General features: G+C 37.0%; 1 protein-coding gene across 1 annotated transcript; it reads left to right on the forward strand.

Annotated features, from left to right (window-relative positions):
- Nucleotides 1-10,280: 10,280 nt before the first annotated feature.
- LOC125660246 (uncharacterized) lies at nucleotides 10,281-11,873 on the forward strand. Its single transcript, XM_048892079.2, has 2 exons — nucleotides 10,281-10,302; nucleotides 10,388-11,873. Exons 1-2 carry the CDS (start codon nucleotides 10,281-10,283, stop codon nucleotides 11,671-11,673), a joined length of 1,308 nt encoding a protein of 435 aa, XP_048748036.2. The 3' UTR covers nucleotides 11,674-11,873.
- Nucleotides 11,874-18,522: the final 6,649 nt, after the last annotated feature.

Here is an 18,522-nt window from a genome sequence, read left to right on the forward strand (position 1 = left end):
TGAACAGTGATCATTCTCATAATTCCTACAAGAAATGCAAAATAGATAGTTTGGCAAACACGGACCCCTGGACACACCAGAGGTGGGGTCAGGTGCCCAGGAGGAGAAAGCATCCCCTGTCGACCGGTCACACCCGTCGTAAGCCCTACATCCTGATCAGGTAAACGGAGTTATCCGTAGTCAAAATCAGTGTACCAAGAACGAACTAACAATCGGTATGAAACACGTCAGACAGCGTTTGACCCAATGATAGGTTGTATTGACGAACTAGATCGTTATAATAGAATTTTCGAAATGCTGACTTTAATCGAGACTGTTGAAACTCCTGTACCATCAACTTGTTTGTCAGTTGCTTGCCTCGATTCAAAAACTAACCATACGCAAAAGTGGACGACTCTGTGGTATCTTTTATTTTGAACTCACAGGGATATATCGAATCGACATATGAATGAAAGTTATTATTGTTAATAGACAAAACGTCGTCGATATATCTAAATGTTGAATTGAAGGCCAAAGCAAGAGGTTTTTTCTTCTTACATAGAAATTTAAGAAAATATTCTGCTTCATATGAATATAAATGCAGGTCACCTAACAAAGGAGCGCAATTCGTGCCCCTGGGAATTGCAATAGACTGTTGGATGACCTGATCACCGAAGACCACGAAGATATTGTCAATGAGGAACTCTAGCATATGTGGCGCTCTATACCCCCGTCGTTTCTAATACCCACCTTTAGAACGATATACTGACTCATGAAGGGACTGATTACGAAACTATATGGCATGTATGTAAAATCGAACAGGGGATCCCTGCAGCGCTAGGCAGATATCTATAGCCACGAATTTCCTGGCTGATAACCAAGATCCATTCTTAAAAGTGTAATTAAGCTAATGAAAGACCATTCTTTGACGTTTCAAATTTGCTTCCACTAAGGGTTTAACAGGAAGATTCAGATCAATGGTGAGGGCAGAAAAAGGTATGTGAATTAAAACCCATCTGATAAAATACTATATACCGGGGAGGGGATGTACAAATATGAAATACGTATTTTTAAGGAGTTTGAGCGTACATATGAGGGAAAATATAGGCCTAGTAGAAATTTCTTCCTCCCGACTATGTATTTCCCCTCAATAGTGATTGGTGGAAAATACATGATATGAAAATTTACAATACTTGGTTGAAATGCTGTTCTTTAGAAGGGAGATAATTTGGTGTTGATTTAATTTGCAATGTACGTACAAATTATTATTTTTTTTTTTTTTTACAAAACTTTCAATCTTAACAAATAAAATTGAAAAACAAAATGAAAAAACGAATAGCCAAGTCAATCTCGTCTAACGTTGTTTCGAAGAACATTCTAGCAGGAATGAATTTATATGCATATTATTTATGTTTTATTTGATATATCTACTTGTCTTTAATATTGTACAGTGTACTGCCTTCGTTTTAGTTGTTTATTTACACGCAAGTCTTATTTGACAGTTCCTGCAGATGCCTACGTGTTCAATCATCAAAACAATCTTTCACTTTCGTAACCTTGATTTTCATTGGATAATTATCCGGAAGTACATGATTTAACCTCTAAGGGTGGTATTAAAATACGCGTAAGTTCATATCCTCAGTATTTCTATTCAATATATTCAAAGTTATGATTTTCTATTGTACTAATTTCGTATAAATAACCTGATTTTCGTTAGTTAGTTAGTTGGGGGACTTAGAAAGCATTAACTTGCTGTAAGTATCTCAGTTTAGATTCAGGTTTATTAGGCATTTACCAGGTTGCACCAGTCTTTTTCTCATGGCTCCTGTTAAATTATTTTAGACCCCAAAATCTAAAAGTTAGTAGTTAGGTAAATACATGTATATATATATATATATATATATATATATATATATATATATAAATATATATCCCGTCTAAGTTAGGTAGGATAACTTGTCCCTACCCTGGGTTGGGGGTTGGCTTATTTATTATCATTATATATACAATAATACAAATTAAGGTGCGGGTGACCAATTATTTTTAAAATAGTGTCAAAACAGTCAAACTCTCCTATCACAAGATACCGAGGATTTTAATCCTATAACAACATTATTACATTAAATTTGACTGAAAGTATAACTCTATAAACCAGTGTGGAGAAATGACAACCTTAGTTCACACCAAGGTTAGGCTGTTCAACATCAATATCAAGTCCGTGTTGTTCGGAGACCTGGAGACCATCACATAGCAAGTTACAAGTCTTTATCAACACCTGTTTTCGCCAGATCCTACATATCAGATGGCCTGAGCGGATTTCAAATGAGGAACTCATGCGCCGGACGAAGAAAGACCCAATTGCAAAGACCACCCAGAGCAGGAAATGGATTGGGTTGGACACATCCTGCGCAGAGGACCAAACAACATCTCAAACCACCCCCTGGACTGGAACCCACAGGGAAAGCGAGGGAGGGGACGACCAGTCACCACCTGGAGAAGAACTCTACAGGCAGAGCTCAGGAACATCAACATGACCTGGGATGAAGCCAAGAGAACAGCCCAAGACAGAACAAGATGGAAAACAACAGTGAGGGTCCTATGTTCCGAACGGAACGAAGATGGAGAACAACAGTGCGGGTCCTATGTTCCGAACGGAACGAAGATGACAAAGTAAATACATTGTAAGCCAGTTTTAATAGCATTTCTATATTTCGAATATTCATTTACACGAAAATGTCTCCTTTTTGCATGCCCATGTATGACTTTAAAACTGTTATAGCACCCCTCCCCAATTTTGTCCTTGTGAACAATATATGACTAATATTTTTATCTGATAATAATTTGCACTTGAAAGACTACCTAAACAATTGTATGCACGCACATGTTTCGGAAGTTAATAAAATTTATAAAGGATTATGTGTCTTAAAAAATTAAGCATCTGCACTATAACTGCATCAACTTCCGGTATGTGCATGTATAGTATGCCACTTCAATATTTTTTTTAAATATTGTTCGTAGAGAAGGAAAGTGGTTTTTTTAAAAGCTTGCTTGTCATTTTTCATCTATTAACCAGGAGTAGCATGAGGTAGTCCATGATGCGTCTTCGTTATTTTCAATCTTCATATATAAAATGCCTGTAGATGTGTTGTTTCCCTCTCATTTGACTTTAGACTTTGATATTAGAATAATGAATTATTTTTCTATGTCACACAACTTGCTTACTGGCAAAATTTCCAACATTCAGAAATTAAGGATCAGTACAGCTACTGTTAGGTATTTATATGTAGAGGAAAATTTACATGATTTATGAATCTCTTAATACACACATTCTAGTAATTCTTTGCAATATATGATAAAAGTACTCGAAAACAACAGAAAAGTCATCAAATTCTTCTCGTTTCTTTATGCTGTTATAAAAAATGGCTACGGATCAGTTATATATATATATATATATGTAAGACTCTAAAGTGCGATGGTCGCTCCAAAGTGCGATGGTCACGCCAAAGTGCGATGGTCTGTGCCAAAGTGTAATGGTTTGTTAACGTTACGGACGCCAAAGTGCGATGGTCACGCCAAAGCCCGATGGTGCGGAGTTCAGTAACGTTTGTGACGTCACGTCATTCCAAATAAAACCGAAGAAATGCAACATGGACGACAGCAACGGCAAGGTTTACACTGTTGAGGATAGTGAGAACGGCAAAAAACATTTGTTGTCGAACTCTCTACTTCGCCCAAACATTCTGTAATTCATGGTCATTTATTACTATGACGTACTCGTATTAAATTCCTGGGGATATGCTATAATACAAAACATTCTATACGATTTCGTGTTGGAAAATATTGTGTTTGATAGCATGACAACTAAATGGTAATGAAATAAGTTCTTATTTTTATTTCTTGTGCATGAATTTTGCACTGATATTTTGGTGAAACAACAAACGGTTGGTTCAGTCTTTACCAAAACACTGTGTCGTTTACAAACCAATGGATTTCGGCGTGTCACACCATCGCACTTTGGCGAGTCAGACCATCACACTTTGGCGCATGAGTGTGGACCATAGTACTTTGGCGTGTCACACCATCGGGGTTTGGCGCAGACTATTGCACTTTGGCGTGACCATCGCACTTTTGAGTCCCATCGCACTTTGGAGTCTTACATATATATATATGGAGAGAGAGAGAGAGAGAGAGAGAGAGAGAGAGAGAGAGAGAGAGAGAGCATGTTTCTTAAAAACAAAAACAACTTACCATGGTTGATGGCAAATTTTGCTTCAGACGTACAACAGTGGTATGGTGCATTTACTTTTACACGCAGTTTTATAGTATAAAATTCTAAACCCGAATTCACACCTTTAGCAAGCTATCACACCCCAATCTATAGTCAAAGATGAAATTACGATAGCCAGAATGAAAACGATACATGTAAGTGGTAGATATCTGATTTTTCATTCTCAAGTTTTTATATGATAACCTATATAACATGCAATATATATTATAACTGTTATTTTGATAAGCACGAGTCTTGCTATCCAGCGAAATGGTTTTTTAAAAATCAGGAATTCTCGGTTGTGTCATGTTATATAAATGTTCTCTGTATCATATTCATTTGTGTTTCATAAATCCCATCCTTAATTTTCAGGAAGAAACACAATAGAGTTATTCCTGCGGTAAGACATATAGGAATACGTGCATGTAATTTCGACTGAAAACTGCTACATGTGTATATAATGTCTTCAGATTAGCAGGTATGCTGAACTCTTAAACGCTATTACCATGCTGGTATTTCACAAACAGTGCTTTTGAAGTTACCAGTATTTTGTAATGTAAGAGGCTTCTTTGATTAGAAATCACTTGCGTCTGAAACATACAAGCTTCCACACAATAAAAAAGGAAAAAAAGGAAGTATTGTCCTAATTCAAAACTTGCATTAAAATACACAATCCTAACATTTAGTGGAAAATATGGAAAAAAAAATTTAATGAAGGTTTTAAGATTTTTAAAAATATCTTTTGTTTTTCTACATTTTGATCAATACAACAGTTGCATGTATATCAGCATAAATCCAGCATTTGCTACGTGTCTGTTCATTTCAATGTGGTGAGTATCATGGTGCATCCACACTCTGTATAGTCACATTTAATTCCACGAGAGAACAGCGAGATTAAACCTTTTGGCCTGCGAAAATGCAGAATTACAAACCCCGTACAGTACTATTTCTCCTGGACTACTTGGAATTGTATATAATGTATACTGAGCCGACCAGAACTTAGCAAAGCTGGTGATAGTTCATGAATGCCAGAGTTCCAAATTAAACTTGTTATTTCATTCGTTCATCATTACATTTATGGTAGCTGACAGATGCATGCATGTACATACCGCTATACCTGAACAAAAGCACATTGTGACGAAGGGCTATAGGAAGAGTATTTGGTGTGGTAGGTTTATGACGTTCATTCCTAGGGGGTTGGCATTACAGAAGAGTGACGCACCTATATCTACCTCCACATATAAAGTTTTCTTCTGGTCTCAGAATGGAGTCTGTAGTCAACATCAGTGTATAAAGAACGGCATAAGAATAGGTACGAAACAGATCAGGCAGCACATGTTGTGTTGGCAACAAAATCGTTATAACGACCATAGAATTTGCGAAATGCTAACTTTAAACGAGACTGCTGAAACCCCTGTAACACCTCCTGTTTGAGCCTGCCTCGATTTAAAACCTGATCATACACAGAACAAGCTCTTGCGTATCGAATCAGTTGAAAGACATAGACACCATTTGCAGGTGATGATAGAATATTTCTACATAAATATGGGAAGTTGACGATGGAGAAGCTAAAATCATCCTGTTTGTCATAAAGTTGAGTTGTTAGTTTGCCGTTCATATTTATATTCAATAGAATATATAAGTACGAAGCAGATGTGGGTGTGATGTCTTTTATTTCATTTACTGTGGGGAGTTGGCGTACACACAAACGTCGGGATTATCCAGACGACACAGAAAGCAGTAGAATAGAAACAGACAGAAACAGAATGAGAAAAGCAACATAAACAGAAATAGGTAAGGAGGAGACGGAGGAATGGGTTGTTACGTAGCTATATACAGCTCTATCGCAACGAGACGTAGCCAAGAGAAAAAAAGAACTGAAATGGCTTGCCGTTTGACTATTCGGGAAATGGTTTGAGACATATCTCTAATTCAAAAAGATATCTCTTATTTTCCCTTATAGTAGAAAAGGAGACATCTCTTTAAGTTAAGAGATATTTCTCAACTTAAGGATGATATCTATCTACTATTTCACTTAGAAAGTCGCTGATATCTTTCGCTTAGCGAGATGTCTCTTTAACTTAAAGCGATATCTTTATAGGAATACACGCATGAGTGATCACATCTTTCAAAACAAAAGAGATCTACATGTACATGCGACTATAGAATATATTTCTCAATCAAAAGAGATATTTCTCTTCGATCGTTAAAGCGATAACCCTCTCCGTTAGAGAAATATCTCTCTTCATTAAAGAAATATCGTTCTTCATTAAAGAGATACTTTTCTCAACTAAAGAAATGTGTGTCTTTTTATACACTGTCATTAATTAAAGAAAAGTATGCAAGAAAAGTAAAGAAAAGTAAGGCGATAAATGCTATTTACCCCTTTTCAATATTTGAAATCGTTCTTGTATTCTATCGGTATAAACTATGCAAAAATAGACTAAACCGTATAATGAACAGCTTTGTATTCATTAACATTTCCGTTGTTAAGGCAAAGCTTTAGTTGAAGATTCTGTAATTATAGGTGTTTATTTTATTTCACAAGGTGAGGTGTTGGTCAATGCTGAATTATTGAACTAGGTAATATTGCGAGGAGAAATATGTCGATCAAAACGGGGTAATGAACACTGTTTATATCACATGTTGTGCATTTTAATGCATCCCAAATCAGAATTTCTGTACGAGAAATAGTAATTTACACAGAAATATATGGCCATTAGACGACACACAGCAATGGCGGCGCATCAATTATTTACGAAACGCCATCCTTAAATAATCTTGTGTTGGGTGTTGGGAGAGATGATAGATTTTATCGCCTAAACAGACCACACTCATGTGAAGAAAGCGGAGGGCATGTCGCCTTGTAAACCGGATTCACGAACGGTCAATATGGGTGAGTACCACTTCTTATTTGTTTTCTTTAAACATGTATCAAAAGGATGTCATATCTTTCAAAAATACTGTCGTTTCCTGGTTTGCTTTTAAAATGAAGCAACAATACTGATGATAACATTCTCAGTAAAAGTAAGCTATTTGAAAAATCCGTTTTACATATGTATCCATCAAATTAGATATGTTGGCCTGCATATATGTTAAAAATCGAACACGAAATCAGGTATTCGTCAAAAACATGCACGTGTATCAAGTCGTTCGTTTTCGTGTCAGTTATATTTCAAATTTTACACTCTCAAATACTGAGGAGCGAGGACACGAAGAAATTGTATTGCGATGATTTGAAGCCTTGTTTAGAATGGATATTAACATAGAAATTACAACCAAGATTACAATTCATAGAACATATTGAAATAAAAATACTATGATGGAAAACCAGCACTGATTCCTTAGAAGTAGATAATTTTATTTCTCTAATTGAAGTATGTGTGTACTAACACTGTTCTCCGTAATTCAATAAGAGATGGCAACAATCCAAACAAAGGAGATGTACTTCCAATTATACTTATAAGAGATTAGATTATACTTCTCATTTGTGGAATGATGTAATTAACGGATTTTATAATTAATTGCTTTACAGATGGGTCTAAATAAATAGCAGAACTATCCAATCTATCAACAGATAAGAGCAACCTTTAACAATGTTATATACCCGGTATGTTTAGAAAATACATGTAAGCTTTACCGGAGCTAGAGTAATTCCAGGATATCATATATATATATGTGTGTGTGTGTGTGTGTGTGTGTGTGTGTGTGTGTGTGTGTGTGTGTGTGTGTGTATTGAGTAATTGTAGCGATGTTTTATCATCTAATGATATAATCAAGTCATAGGAGATATCCTCAACTGAATTAGGCATTATCAAGTCGAATTAGACTCAAATCATGGATCACTCTCCTTGAAATACAAAATATACTGCTCTCTTCAATTGAAATATCACCACTCTAATTTATGTAGATCTCGGTATTTAGAAGTGACAGTCACAATCTTTTTCCCCGGACATGTACCTCGGGTAAACACGCCTATATGTACCGCGGGTAAACACACCTATATGCACCGCGGGTAAACACGCCTAAATGTACCGCGGGTAAACACGCCTATATGTACCGCGGGTATACACGCCTATATGTACCGCGGTTAAACACGTCTATATGTACCGCGGGTAAACACGCCTATATGTACCGCGGGTATACACGCCTATATATACCGCGGGTAAACACGTCTATATGTATCGCGAGTAACACGCCTAAATGTACCGCGGGTAAACACGCCTATATGTACCGCGGGTAAACACGCCTATATGTACCGCGGGTAAACACGCCTATATATACCGCGGGTAAACACGTCTATATGTATCGCGAGTAACTCGCCTATATGTACCGCGGGTAAACACGCCTAAATGTACCGCGGGTAAACACGCCTATATGTACCGCGGGTATACACGCCTATATATACCGCGGGTAAACACGTCTATATGTATCGCGAGTAACACGCCTATATGTACCGCGGGTATACACGCCTATATATACCGCGGGTAAACACGCCTATATGTACCGCGGGTAAACACGCCTATATATACCGCGGGTAAACACGTCTATATGTATCGCGAGTAACTCGCCTATATGTACCGCGGGTAAACACGCCTAAATGTACCGCGGGTAAACACGCCTATATGTACCGCGGGTATACACGCCTATATGTACCGCGGTTAAACACGTCTATATGTACCGCGGGTAAACACGCCTATATGTACCGCGGGTATACACGCCTATATATACCGCGGGTAAACACGTCTATATGTATCGCGAGTAACACGCCTAAATGTACCGCGGTTAAACACGCCTATATGTACCGCGGGTAAACACGCCTATATGTACCGCGGGTAAACACGCCTATATATACCGCGGGTAAACACGTCTATATGTATCGCGAGTAACTCGCCTATATGTACCGCGGGTAAACACGCCTAAATGTACCGCGGGTAAACACGCCTATATGTACCGCGGGTATACACGCCTATATATACCGCGGGTAAACACGTCTATATGTATCGCGAGTAACACGCCTATATGTACCGCGGGTAAACACGCCTATATGTACCGCGGGTAAATATGTCTATATGTATCGCGAGCAACACGCCTATATGTACGGCGGGTAAACACGCCTATATGTAACGCGGGTAAATATGTCTATATGTAACGCGGGTAAATATGTCTATATGTATCGCGAGTAACACGCCTATATGTACCGCGGGTAAACACGCCTATATGTACCGCGGGTAAATATGTCTATATGTATCGCGAGCAACACGCCTATATGTACCGCGGGTAAACACGCCTATATGTAACGCGGGTAAATATGTCTATATGTAACGCGGGTAAATATGTCTATATGTAACGCGGGTAAATATGTCTATATGTATCGCGAGTAACACGCCTATATGTACCGCGGGTAAACACAGCTATATGTACCGCGGGTAAACACGCCTAAATGTACCGCGGGTAAACACGCCTATATGTATCGCGGGTAAAAACGCCTATATGTACCACGGGTAAACACAGCTCGGACAAGGGGTAATTATACTTTTTTTTTTTTACCACAAATATATGGAATTTGATAATGCTAAATTAGAAAACAAAATATTGTCAGAGATTGTTAATGAAATTACACATGCAATCGAATTGATGATGACCACAGCAATTGAAATGTAGTACTTTCTTTTATTACAATTGACAGCGAGCTTACGATATAGATGGAACATTCAGTTATTCTTCCATCTTTTCAAAGAAATTTCAAACAGATTCACCTGCCAGTATTGTGGCGTACACCGGACCTCTGTAGCAAGTCCAATAATATTACACCGTTAATTGGTTGTCTGATCGAGACAAACGTTTCTTTGATACACGCGAGAAAGGGATAAAACTGAAAATCTTAATGGCTTCTTTATCTTTTACGACAATGGTCACGCATACCTGGATTGAATGCATTAATTTTTAATGACGACGGAGATAAATCCGTGCACGGGTTTGCCGGGATCACGTCAGAAACCATGAAATTTACAGACGTTTACCACAGTACAAAATGGCAGCATTAAGTGCACACCGTATGTTACGTAAGAGCAAATTCACTACATCCGCCGTAATGTTGAATATTTAAAAGTAATTACACACAAGTATTTCGTATTTCAGATGGCATAGAAGACGGGCATTCTGCCTTTGTAAACAGTTCCAAAATTCTAATAGAGACCACCAGAGAGAAATTAAACTTAATGCAAGATGTGTCGCAAGATTCTCACAGCGAAACCAATCAAATGACGGACTCTAACGATGATTACCCGGCATCTGGGAAACCGGAAAAGCCACACTCGAAACCAAATACACAGATCAAAGTGGTGGTTCCAATTTGTGCTGATGTGACAGAAACTCTACACAAATCCCATCCACGGCGGAAGCACCACAAGAAATCTACGTCTCGCGGTAAGAAGGCAACAGACGACAGTTTACGGGCGCTGACGAAGAAATATGGAAATCATAAGACCGGAAAGAAAACTGTTGTACTAGATCCTTTAAAGTATTTACAACAGTTAGAAGGAAGTGAGCAAGAGAATGGCACCAAAGATCAAAAGACCACGACCATAAAAAAGTCTCCACCGGTTCCTCATCAAGGATTAGATCGGGAAGGTGAGAATACAGGTAGTGAAGTTGCCATTCCAAAGCACAAAGCGCGACAAGAATATATGTGTCGTGATTATAAGGGATCTACGAGCATGACTTTGCCTAAGATTGGTCATTTTGATGCAATTGATAATGAAACATGCACCATGAATCTACCTGGGCGGAAAATAACCTGCGAAAACTGTAAAGCGAGAGCCATGACAGAACTGGAGGTGACACTGTCAAAACAATCAGGAGATGGTGATTCGTCTGATTCTACAGAGCAAGTACATACGTCTAGAACAGTTCACAGACACTGTTGTGCAAAGTCCTCAAAACCGGCAATTTATTATCACTGTTCAAATGAAACTTCTGGAAAGAATTTACCCGTGTACATAGCTCGAACATTTCTTCACAACAGGCGAATTCTGACTTGTAACACCCGAACTATGAAATCGGAACCATGTTACCAAACACCCATCACGAACTTGGCTTTCCATCCAGAAAGATACTCCTACCCCAAAACATACTTCTGCATAGAGGACTTGAAACGGAAAGAACCAGAGTGTTTCGCACATCGTGAAATTCTTCGACCGAACAAAGTTACCCTGCAGTCATCTAAACTTCCAGCACTTATAGCGGAAGACTGCCTACCAATTGAAGAGGTTTCCATTGGATTTCGTTTTCGTATTGGCAAGAAAACAATGTACCCGATTCCTATCGCACTTGAGTCAGAGGAGAGGGTAAAGATGCACCACTATGAAAGTCCTAGAAGAATAGTCCCACGAGCGAAAACATTTTATGGACAGTACCGTGCGTAATGTGTATGTATAGATATTCAATACATCAATTCTTTATGAAATAAAAAAGAAAATCTGTGGAAAAAAATGGCGAATAAAGCATATATATACCAATAAGACAAAACAGGCCATGGGCCGTAAAATTAACCTGACACCTTATTTCTGTTTTGTTTGTAATTAAATATTGAAAGAAAAACAATAAAGACCGGTATTAATGCCACCAGAGGCGGATCTAAAGAAAATGTTACAGAGGACCCCCCCCCCACACACACACACAACCACCTCTCCCCACCACACACACACACACATGACCGACGGCATTAAACGGTTCTCCCCCCCCCCCCCACACACACACACAACTACCTCTCCCCACCACACACACACACACACACACATACACATGACCGACGGCATTAAACGGTTCTTCTATCTCTGCATCACAACACGCTGCATCAGTATGAATATGTTTGTTTTTCAACAGAACAGGTAAATCAGCGAAATTCAGCAAGCCTTTTGAGGTGAGAGAAAATACCCCCAGGGAAATGTCTTAGTGATAGTTCAGGTGGACTCACAGTCAACTGAAGTCTGTCTGATTCAACACTTAACAGTGCACAATCAGAGGTTCCTTTCAATACGTGAAATATTTGTGTACCTTTAGTGCGTATGGAAGAGAATTAGAGCCATAATTCTATGCATCCTTCTTGTATTCTTATTTACTCTATTTTTAAATCCATGTTACCTTATATAACATTTCCACTCTTAATTCTAAATTTTAAGCTCATGACACCATAACTGCCATGACACATTATTACATTTTCTATTTGCTCTCGTCTTGCTTCATTCTTACATCTTGATTACAATATATATGACATCCTTAATTCCATCTTACCTTATTGCATTCGGTGCATTTTATATAATTCTAACTTAGAATTTACAATCTGACATTCTTGATTTATCGAGATTCAATCTGTAGTTCCGTTTCCCTTGATAATCCCATTATACTTCATTGCATTCGTCATTTTATGCCTCATTATTACACCAGAGGGCATTGCGTTCGCTATAACAACTGATCCTGAGATACGAAACTGATGGTTGGACGACTTGTGGAAAACAACTCATACCCAGAACCAGCAAGAGTACCGCCAACGTTACATAACACGCCCATGAAAAGGGTTGTTTTCTTACACTATGATTTGTAGAACTTGCCTTCAAGTAGTATCAGCAATCATCAGGGTGTGTCATACTTTTTATGCATCCAAAAGTCGAAAAGACGACAAAATACAGAATTCCCCGTAATTTTGCTATCTGATTTTCTAGGAATGAGCGACAGTGTTTCTTTTAGAGTTTTCCAAAATAAAAAAAATCATAAATGTAAATATAATTTTCTTTAGGTGTCAATATTGGATGCGCCCGGGTAAAAATGCAGGGGAACTTAGAATAATCATTTTTAAAATCAGCAGGTGTACCCCAAAATATCTTTAACTCATAAGTGCTACAATACAAAATGTATATGTATATCCGATTCGAGGAAGTTCAGAGAAAACATATAAACAAGAGGCTCATGGGCCACATCGCTCACATGAGCCGCCTTGGCCCTGCTGTTGTTTAGCTATTGTGATTTTTTGCAATCTTTATTCCTATGAAAAATTTTGGCCCCATATTGTGGCCCCAACCTAGTCCCATAGGGTCACGATATAACCATGAATACAATGTCACAAGATATAAAATATCATGTTATGAAATGTAAGGTCTTGCCATAAGGAATCTAGACACAGAATCCTTAAATAGTTCAGAGGTCAACTTTTCTTAAAGTAGATCATAATCCAATGTCAAGATTACAATATAAAACATTTTGATTCATAAGAAGGAATGCTTACACGAAACATGAAAGATTATCACTCAGCATTCAAAAGTTATGATCTTCACCGTGTACAACGGGGGTGCGGAATAGTGACCTTAGGGGTTACGGAATTCGAAGCGTGTTTTACTAGACAAGTTGACATATTTAGCTTGGTTACAGCTATAGAGATAAAACTAGTCTTATATTAACATACGACGGAACACAGTGATGTCTGCGCTTACTCTTACTCGTTTCCCATCTCGCAGTTCGTGTTAGAAATTGGTGAACACTTCAACAATATTCGGTAACCACACGTAAGGTTGCAAATTTGATCGATATTTGGCGAAATTTTCAATTATACTGCCACTCCACATAATATAACTAATACGTATGCTTTCTGCACATAACACTGTAGCATTTCCGAAATTCCACGTCAAATAAACGGTGAAAGCTTCAATTTTAGTGTGTGCCACTAGGGGGTACAGCTTTCAGTGGAGGTAGAGGGCAATGAACCAATCATAATGTGATGAGTTTAAGAAAGTGTCATTTGGATTTAAGATTAATATTAAACCATCTTTGCGATGTAATCATTCTTTGATTTGAAATGTCGCTTGTACATGTATATTAAAGGACACAACGCATGTTTCTAAACTTTTTCATTTTTTCAGCAAAATTAACTCTTTTTATGCCTAAAACTACTTTAAATATGTTTTAAATGAAATATTTTGCGTAGTTTTCGAGTTTGAAAGCAATGAAATTCAAATCTTGCGATATGCATATTTTCTTTCGCTAGTTTACGCGCCATTTTGTGTGACGTCATGTGCGCCCTCGGGTTTGAAAACATCTATTAGCCATTTCATAAACAGATTAGATTTAATCGACAAAAAACCAATTGTCACGTTAACGGCTTGTAAATAATAATGCATTAAGATGTTTTGTGCCGTGCTCGGGTGTACTAGTTGTCGGTAGAAAGGATTTAGACTGAGTATTTTTCAATTTTTCGAAGGAAGGTACGAGAAAAAAGACGTAGATAATTTTTTTGTTGGAGCAAGAACTTTACCTTTAAAAACACACCCAGTCACCTTTTCAAACATCGCTTGGCCAGACACCCTGATAAACTGCGAGAAAATGGATATATCGAAGCTATAAGCACTGGTAGGCCTATAGCATACATTCTGTTTTGCTCTTCAAATTCAATACACACTCGGATCAACTGACCTTCACCTTGTAACAACATATATCGACGATACAATGTAACTTCTACCAACTGGTAGATTTACAACGACAAAAAATAAAAATACAAAATAATTGAACTTTTAATTATACAAATAATAGAATATTGTATTTCCTAACTTTAAATTGAATTATAAAATAATTTCTTTATTGAACTCGTAGCATCTTGAGTGCGTCAGTAGGCTATAACGCCGTGCTCCCACTTCGTACTTCCTAAAGACGTGCAGATCACAATTCAAAAATAGTAATAAGATTGCTTTATCAAAATAAAATAATGTGATTACCACTTTAAATTTGAATATTTTTATTGATTTGTGTGTGTGTTGTCTTTTTCTTTCTTTCCGAAATGCACGCGTGACAATAGCTTGGCATAGGGCCTTATTGTCAACAATTTAACGTATCATAATTTGTCTAATCCAAAAATAAATAATGATTGCACTGTTTATTTTAGAAAAACAGCGCCAATTACAGATGTATAAAGGAATAACATCCCCAAACAGTTTGTAGACAGCGGCCCATATAAACATTATTTACTCACAATTTTGCCGATTTCATACACGCTTTACTCGCTATATTTGGGTATTTACATCGTTATATGTGTGCACTGGTGGCGAACACATATAAAACTCGGACAATTTATCAATATCGATTTAAATGTTGCCCATGGTAAATGAATTAGGCCCCTAAAAGTTGAGTTTTTAATAATATCTCGCAGTACTTTCACAATCCGAAGGGCGCATGTGACGTCACTGTACCACGTGACTACCTACCTAATTAACTTGACTTTTTGAAATCGGGGCTTAGATTTAAATGTGTATTGTGGTTAAATATCGCAAAATTTCGGCGAACGAACTATTAGAATTAATTACTATAAGCATAAAGAAGACAAAATGCATGTAATATTGTATACTTTGAAAACATGAGATGTGTCCTTTAACATTTCTGACCAGAGAATTATTTGTAATGTTTTTATATCAAGATGTTCCAAAATTGGGTTTCAAAACTGACGTCATCTAAGAAAAGGGACATCGTTTTGGGGCAATGCTTATTGTATTGTTGTCACGGAAAAGATATTTCACTGTATTTACATGTTAAAATATTTAATCTATGTAAATGAAAATATCAAAGAGTTGTAAACTTTACTGATTAAAATTTACTTTGTGATATTCAGGCTTGAAATTTAATTTAGACTCTCAGTTCAATTATAATTGATTTTGCTAGTAACTGCAGGGTGATGGCATGAAGAAAAAGTAAACGTTGGTTACACCTACTGAAAAGAACGTTACAACATACACGTACACCAAACTAAAGAAAAAAGGCTGCAGTGGGCAATATGACCAAAATATGATAGCAATAAAAAGGGAATGGACACTCGTCTTTATACAACTGAAAAAGATGTAGTGTTTACACCAAAATCCAGTCACAATTTGCATGGACTACATGTCTCTAATAAGGCGAAAATAAAATGTATGTGTGTTTCCGGTTTCCCGACCCTACCTACCCTTTTGCTGCCGATCCTAAATAATTCATTGATAATATTATAGGGTTATTGAACTTATATTGGTGAATATTGGCACGAGTTGGCTGTAAATATGCACGAGCTTGCGAGTGCATTTTGACAGCCAACGAGTGCCAATATTCACCTATATAAGTTCAATAACCCTTTTATTCAGGATTTCTATTTTCTTTGATATACATGTTTATTATATAGCTAATAAATAGTCTATTATAAAATCTGCGTAAAATCTTGAGAATGTTAGCGTTCAATATCCTGAGAATTTATTGAACGCTAACTTTGCATTCGAGTTTCTCTGATTTACATTAAAACTACTATCAATTGATCTTTAAAATGTGTGAAAAGTATTATTTGTAATGTATATAGACCTGTATTGAAAGCGTATCAAAAACGTAGATTTCAAATAAAATGTTTTAATGAATTTTTTTTTTTTACCTAACAACCCTACCTAAATATATTTAGGAGTGAAATAGGAAACACACATATTTCATTTTGGCCTAAAGAGTGGGGGTGGGTTTGTTGTTAAAGTTCCACTAGTGCACTCGCTGTTTTTGGAGGCGGTCTGATTCTACTCTTTAGACAAGAGCCCCACAGGCCTTAACGGTCGTCCGAGTACCAAAGCCTTTACATAGGTCATACGTTTTGCTTTTCCTCTCGTATGTCTGAGAGTAAAGAAGGAATATTTGATACGTTTTCACTAGAGAGCTATATTGGCCCCACCCTATGGCCTAAACCCCTAATCCAGGGGCCATGATTTTCACAATAGAGATGTCCATGAACATCACAACCTTGCATTTAATTTTTCTCAATCAGGACTGAGAGTAGAGAAGTTTTTTAAAGATTTAACATAGCTATAATAAATGGCCAAACTTGCCCCACCCTAGAGACTGAACCCCTGACTAAGGGGCCGTGAATTTCACATTATTGGTAAAGGGCTTCATGTACATCATAACCATGCATTTGTTTTTTCTCACACGTGTGGGAGTAGAGAAGAAGATTTTTGAAAATTTGGCATTTGTTGTGGTAATTTTGGGAGCTAAGATAACAAATTTCACAATTTACATTCCTCTTATCCTAACGAAGTTCCACATCACAAAATGATAACAATTGGCCTTGTAGCTTTCAAGAAATTAAACATGTAAACTTGCTAACGGACGACGACTAACGACTCAGGTGACCTAAAATAATAGCAATATGTGATACAGGTTAGTTACAAAGAGGTTTTGGCATGTTGGATATAGACTTTACAACGCTAAATTCTTGTATTTTAGGGGTGGTCCAAGAGCGATTGGCCAAACAAAAATAGACACGATATTAGTGGGTTCAACAATTTCACATTTTAGAAAAATACAGGGCCAATTTCGTATTGAAACCATTTATTCTTTCATTTAAAGACAATCAACAACTGAATTATACACATTAGATAATAAATAGATAAGTATATTTTATACAAGTTGAATTTTCACAATCAAAATTTAAATAACATTATTCATTTTACATTAGATCCTTTCGTACATGCATGAAAATACGTGGTTATGGATAAAGGGTTACTGTGTTTAATTACCAAATATTAATAACGTTTTGTAAAAGAAACTTTTATGTGTTGTAATTTAAAAGAACATAAAAAGTGAACATAGGCATAACGTCTGAATAAATTCATTGCTGTAATCCATGCGTATTTTTGAAAATAATTTCTATTTCCTTAAAAACCAATAACTTAGAGATTGGTTCATTGCCCCCTACCTCCACTGAAAGCTGTAACCCCTAGTGGCACACACTAAAATTGGAGTTTTCACCGTTTGTTTGACGTGAAATTTCCGAAATCATAGCAGTATCTGCTACAGAGTTATGTGCAGAAACCATGCGTATTAGTTAATTAGGTGGAGTGGCAGAATTAATTGAAAATTTCACCAAAATATCGATCAAATTTGCATCCTTACGTGTGGTTGCCGAATATTGTTGAAGTGTTCACCTATTTCTAACACGAACTGCGAGGTGGGAAACGAAATTGGTTTCTGTCTAATTCGTTCCTCAAATGAAAGAAATCACATATGTACACTTATAGGGTCTGATTTGCGAACAAGAAAAGAAAAAAACATTCCGCGGGGAAAAATGCTGTAAAATGTTCCGAACACTAAATAAATGAAGTATTTTATAACAATATTTTACAGCTTTTTCTCTCTCAGAATTCTTTTGCGTCTTTTTATATGACGGAATTCAAAAGAAATTATGATGTTTAGATATGTCAGTATGTTGCTTGCATTCTGAAAAAAAAAATGGC

Source organism: Ostrea edulis, chromosome 9, assembly GCF_947568905.1.
Source record: "Ostrea edulis chromosome 9, xbOstEdul1.1, whole genome shotgun sequence".
NCBI lineage: Eukaryota > Metazoa > Mollusca > Bivalvia > Ostreida > Ostreidae > Ostrea > Ostrea edulis.

What these genes read in the sequence shown, in the direction of transcription:
- LOC125660246 (XM_048892079.2), top strand. Translation starts at nt 10,281, where the DNA reads ATGGCAGCATTAAGTGCACACC. An exon ending in GGCAGCATTAAGTGCACACC is followed by an intron (nt 10,303 to 10,387) that starts GTATGTTACGTA and finishes TTCGTATTTCAG; the next exon opens with ATGGCATAGAAGACGGGCAT.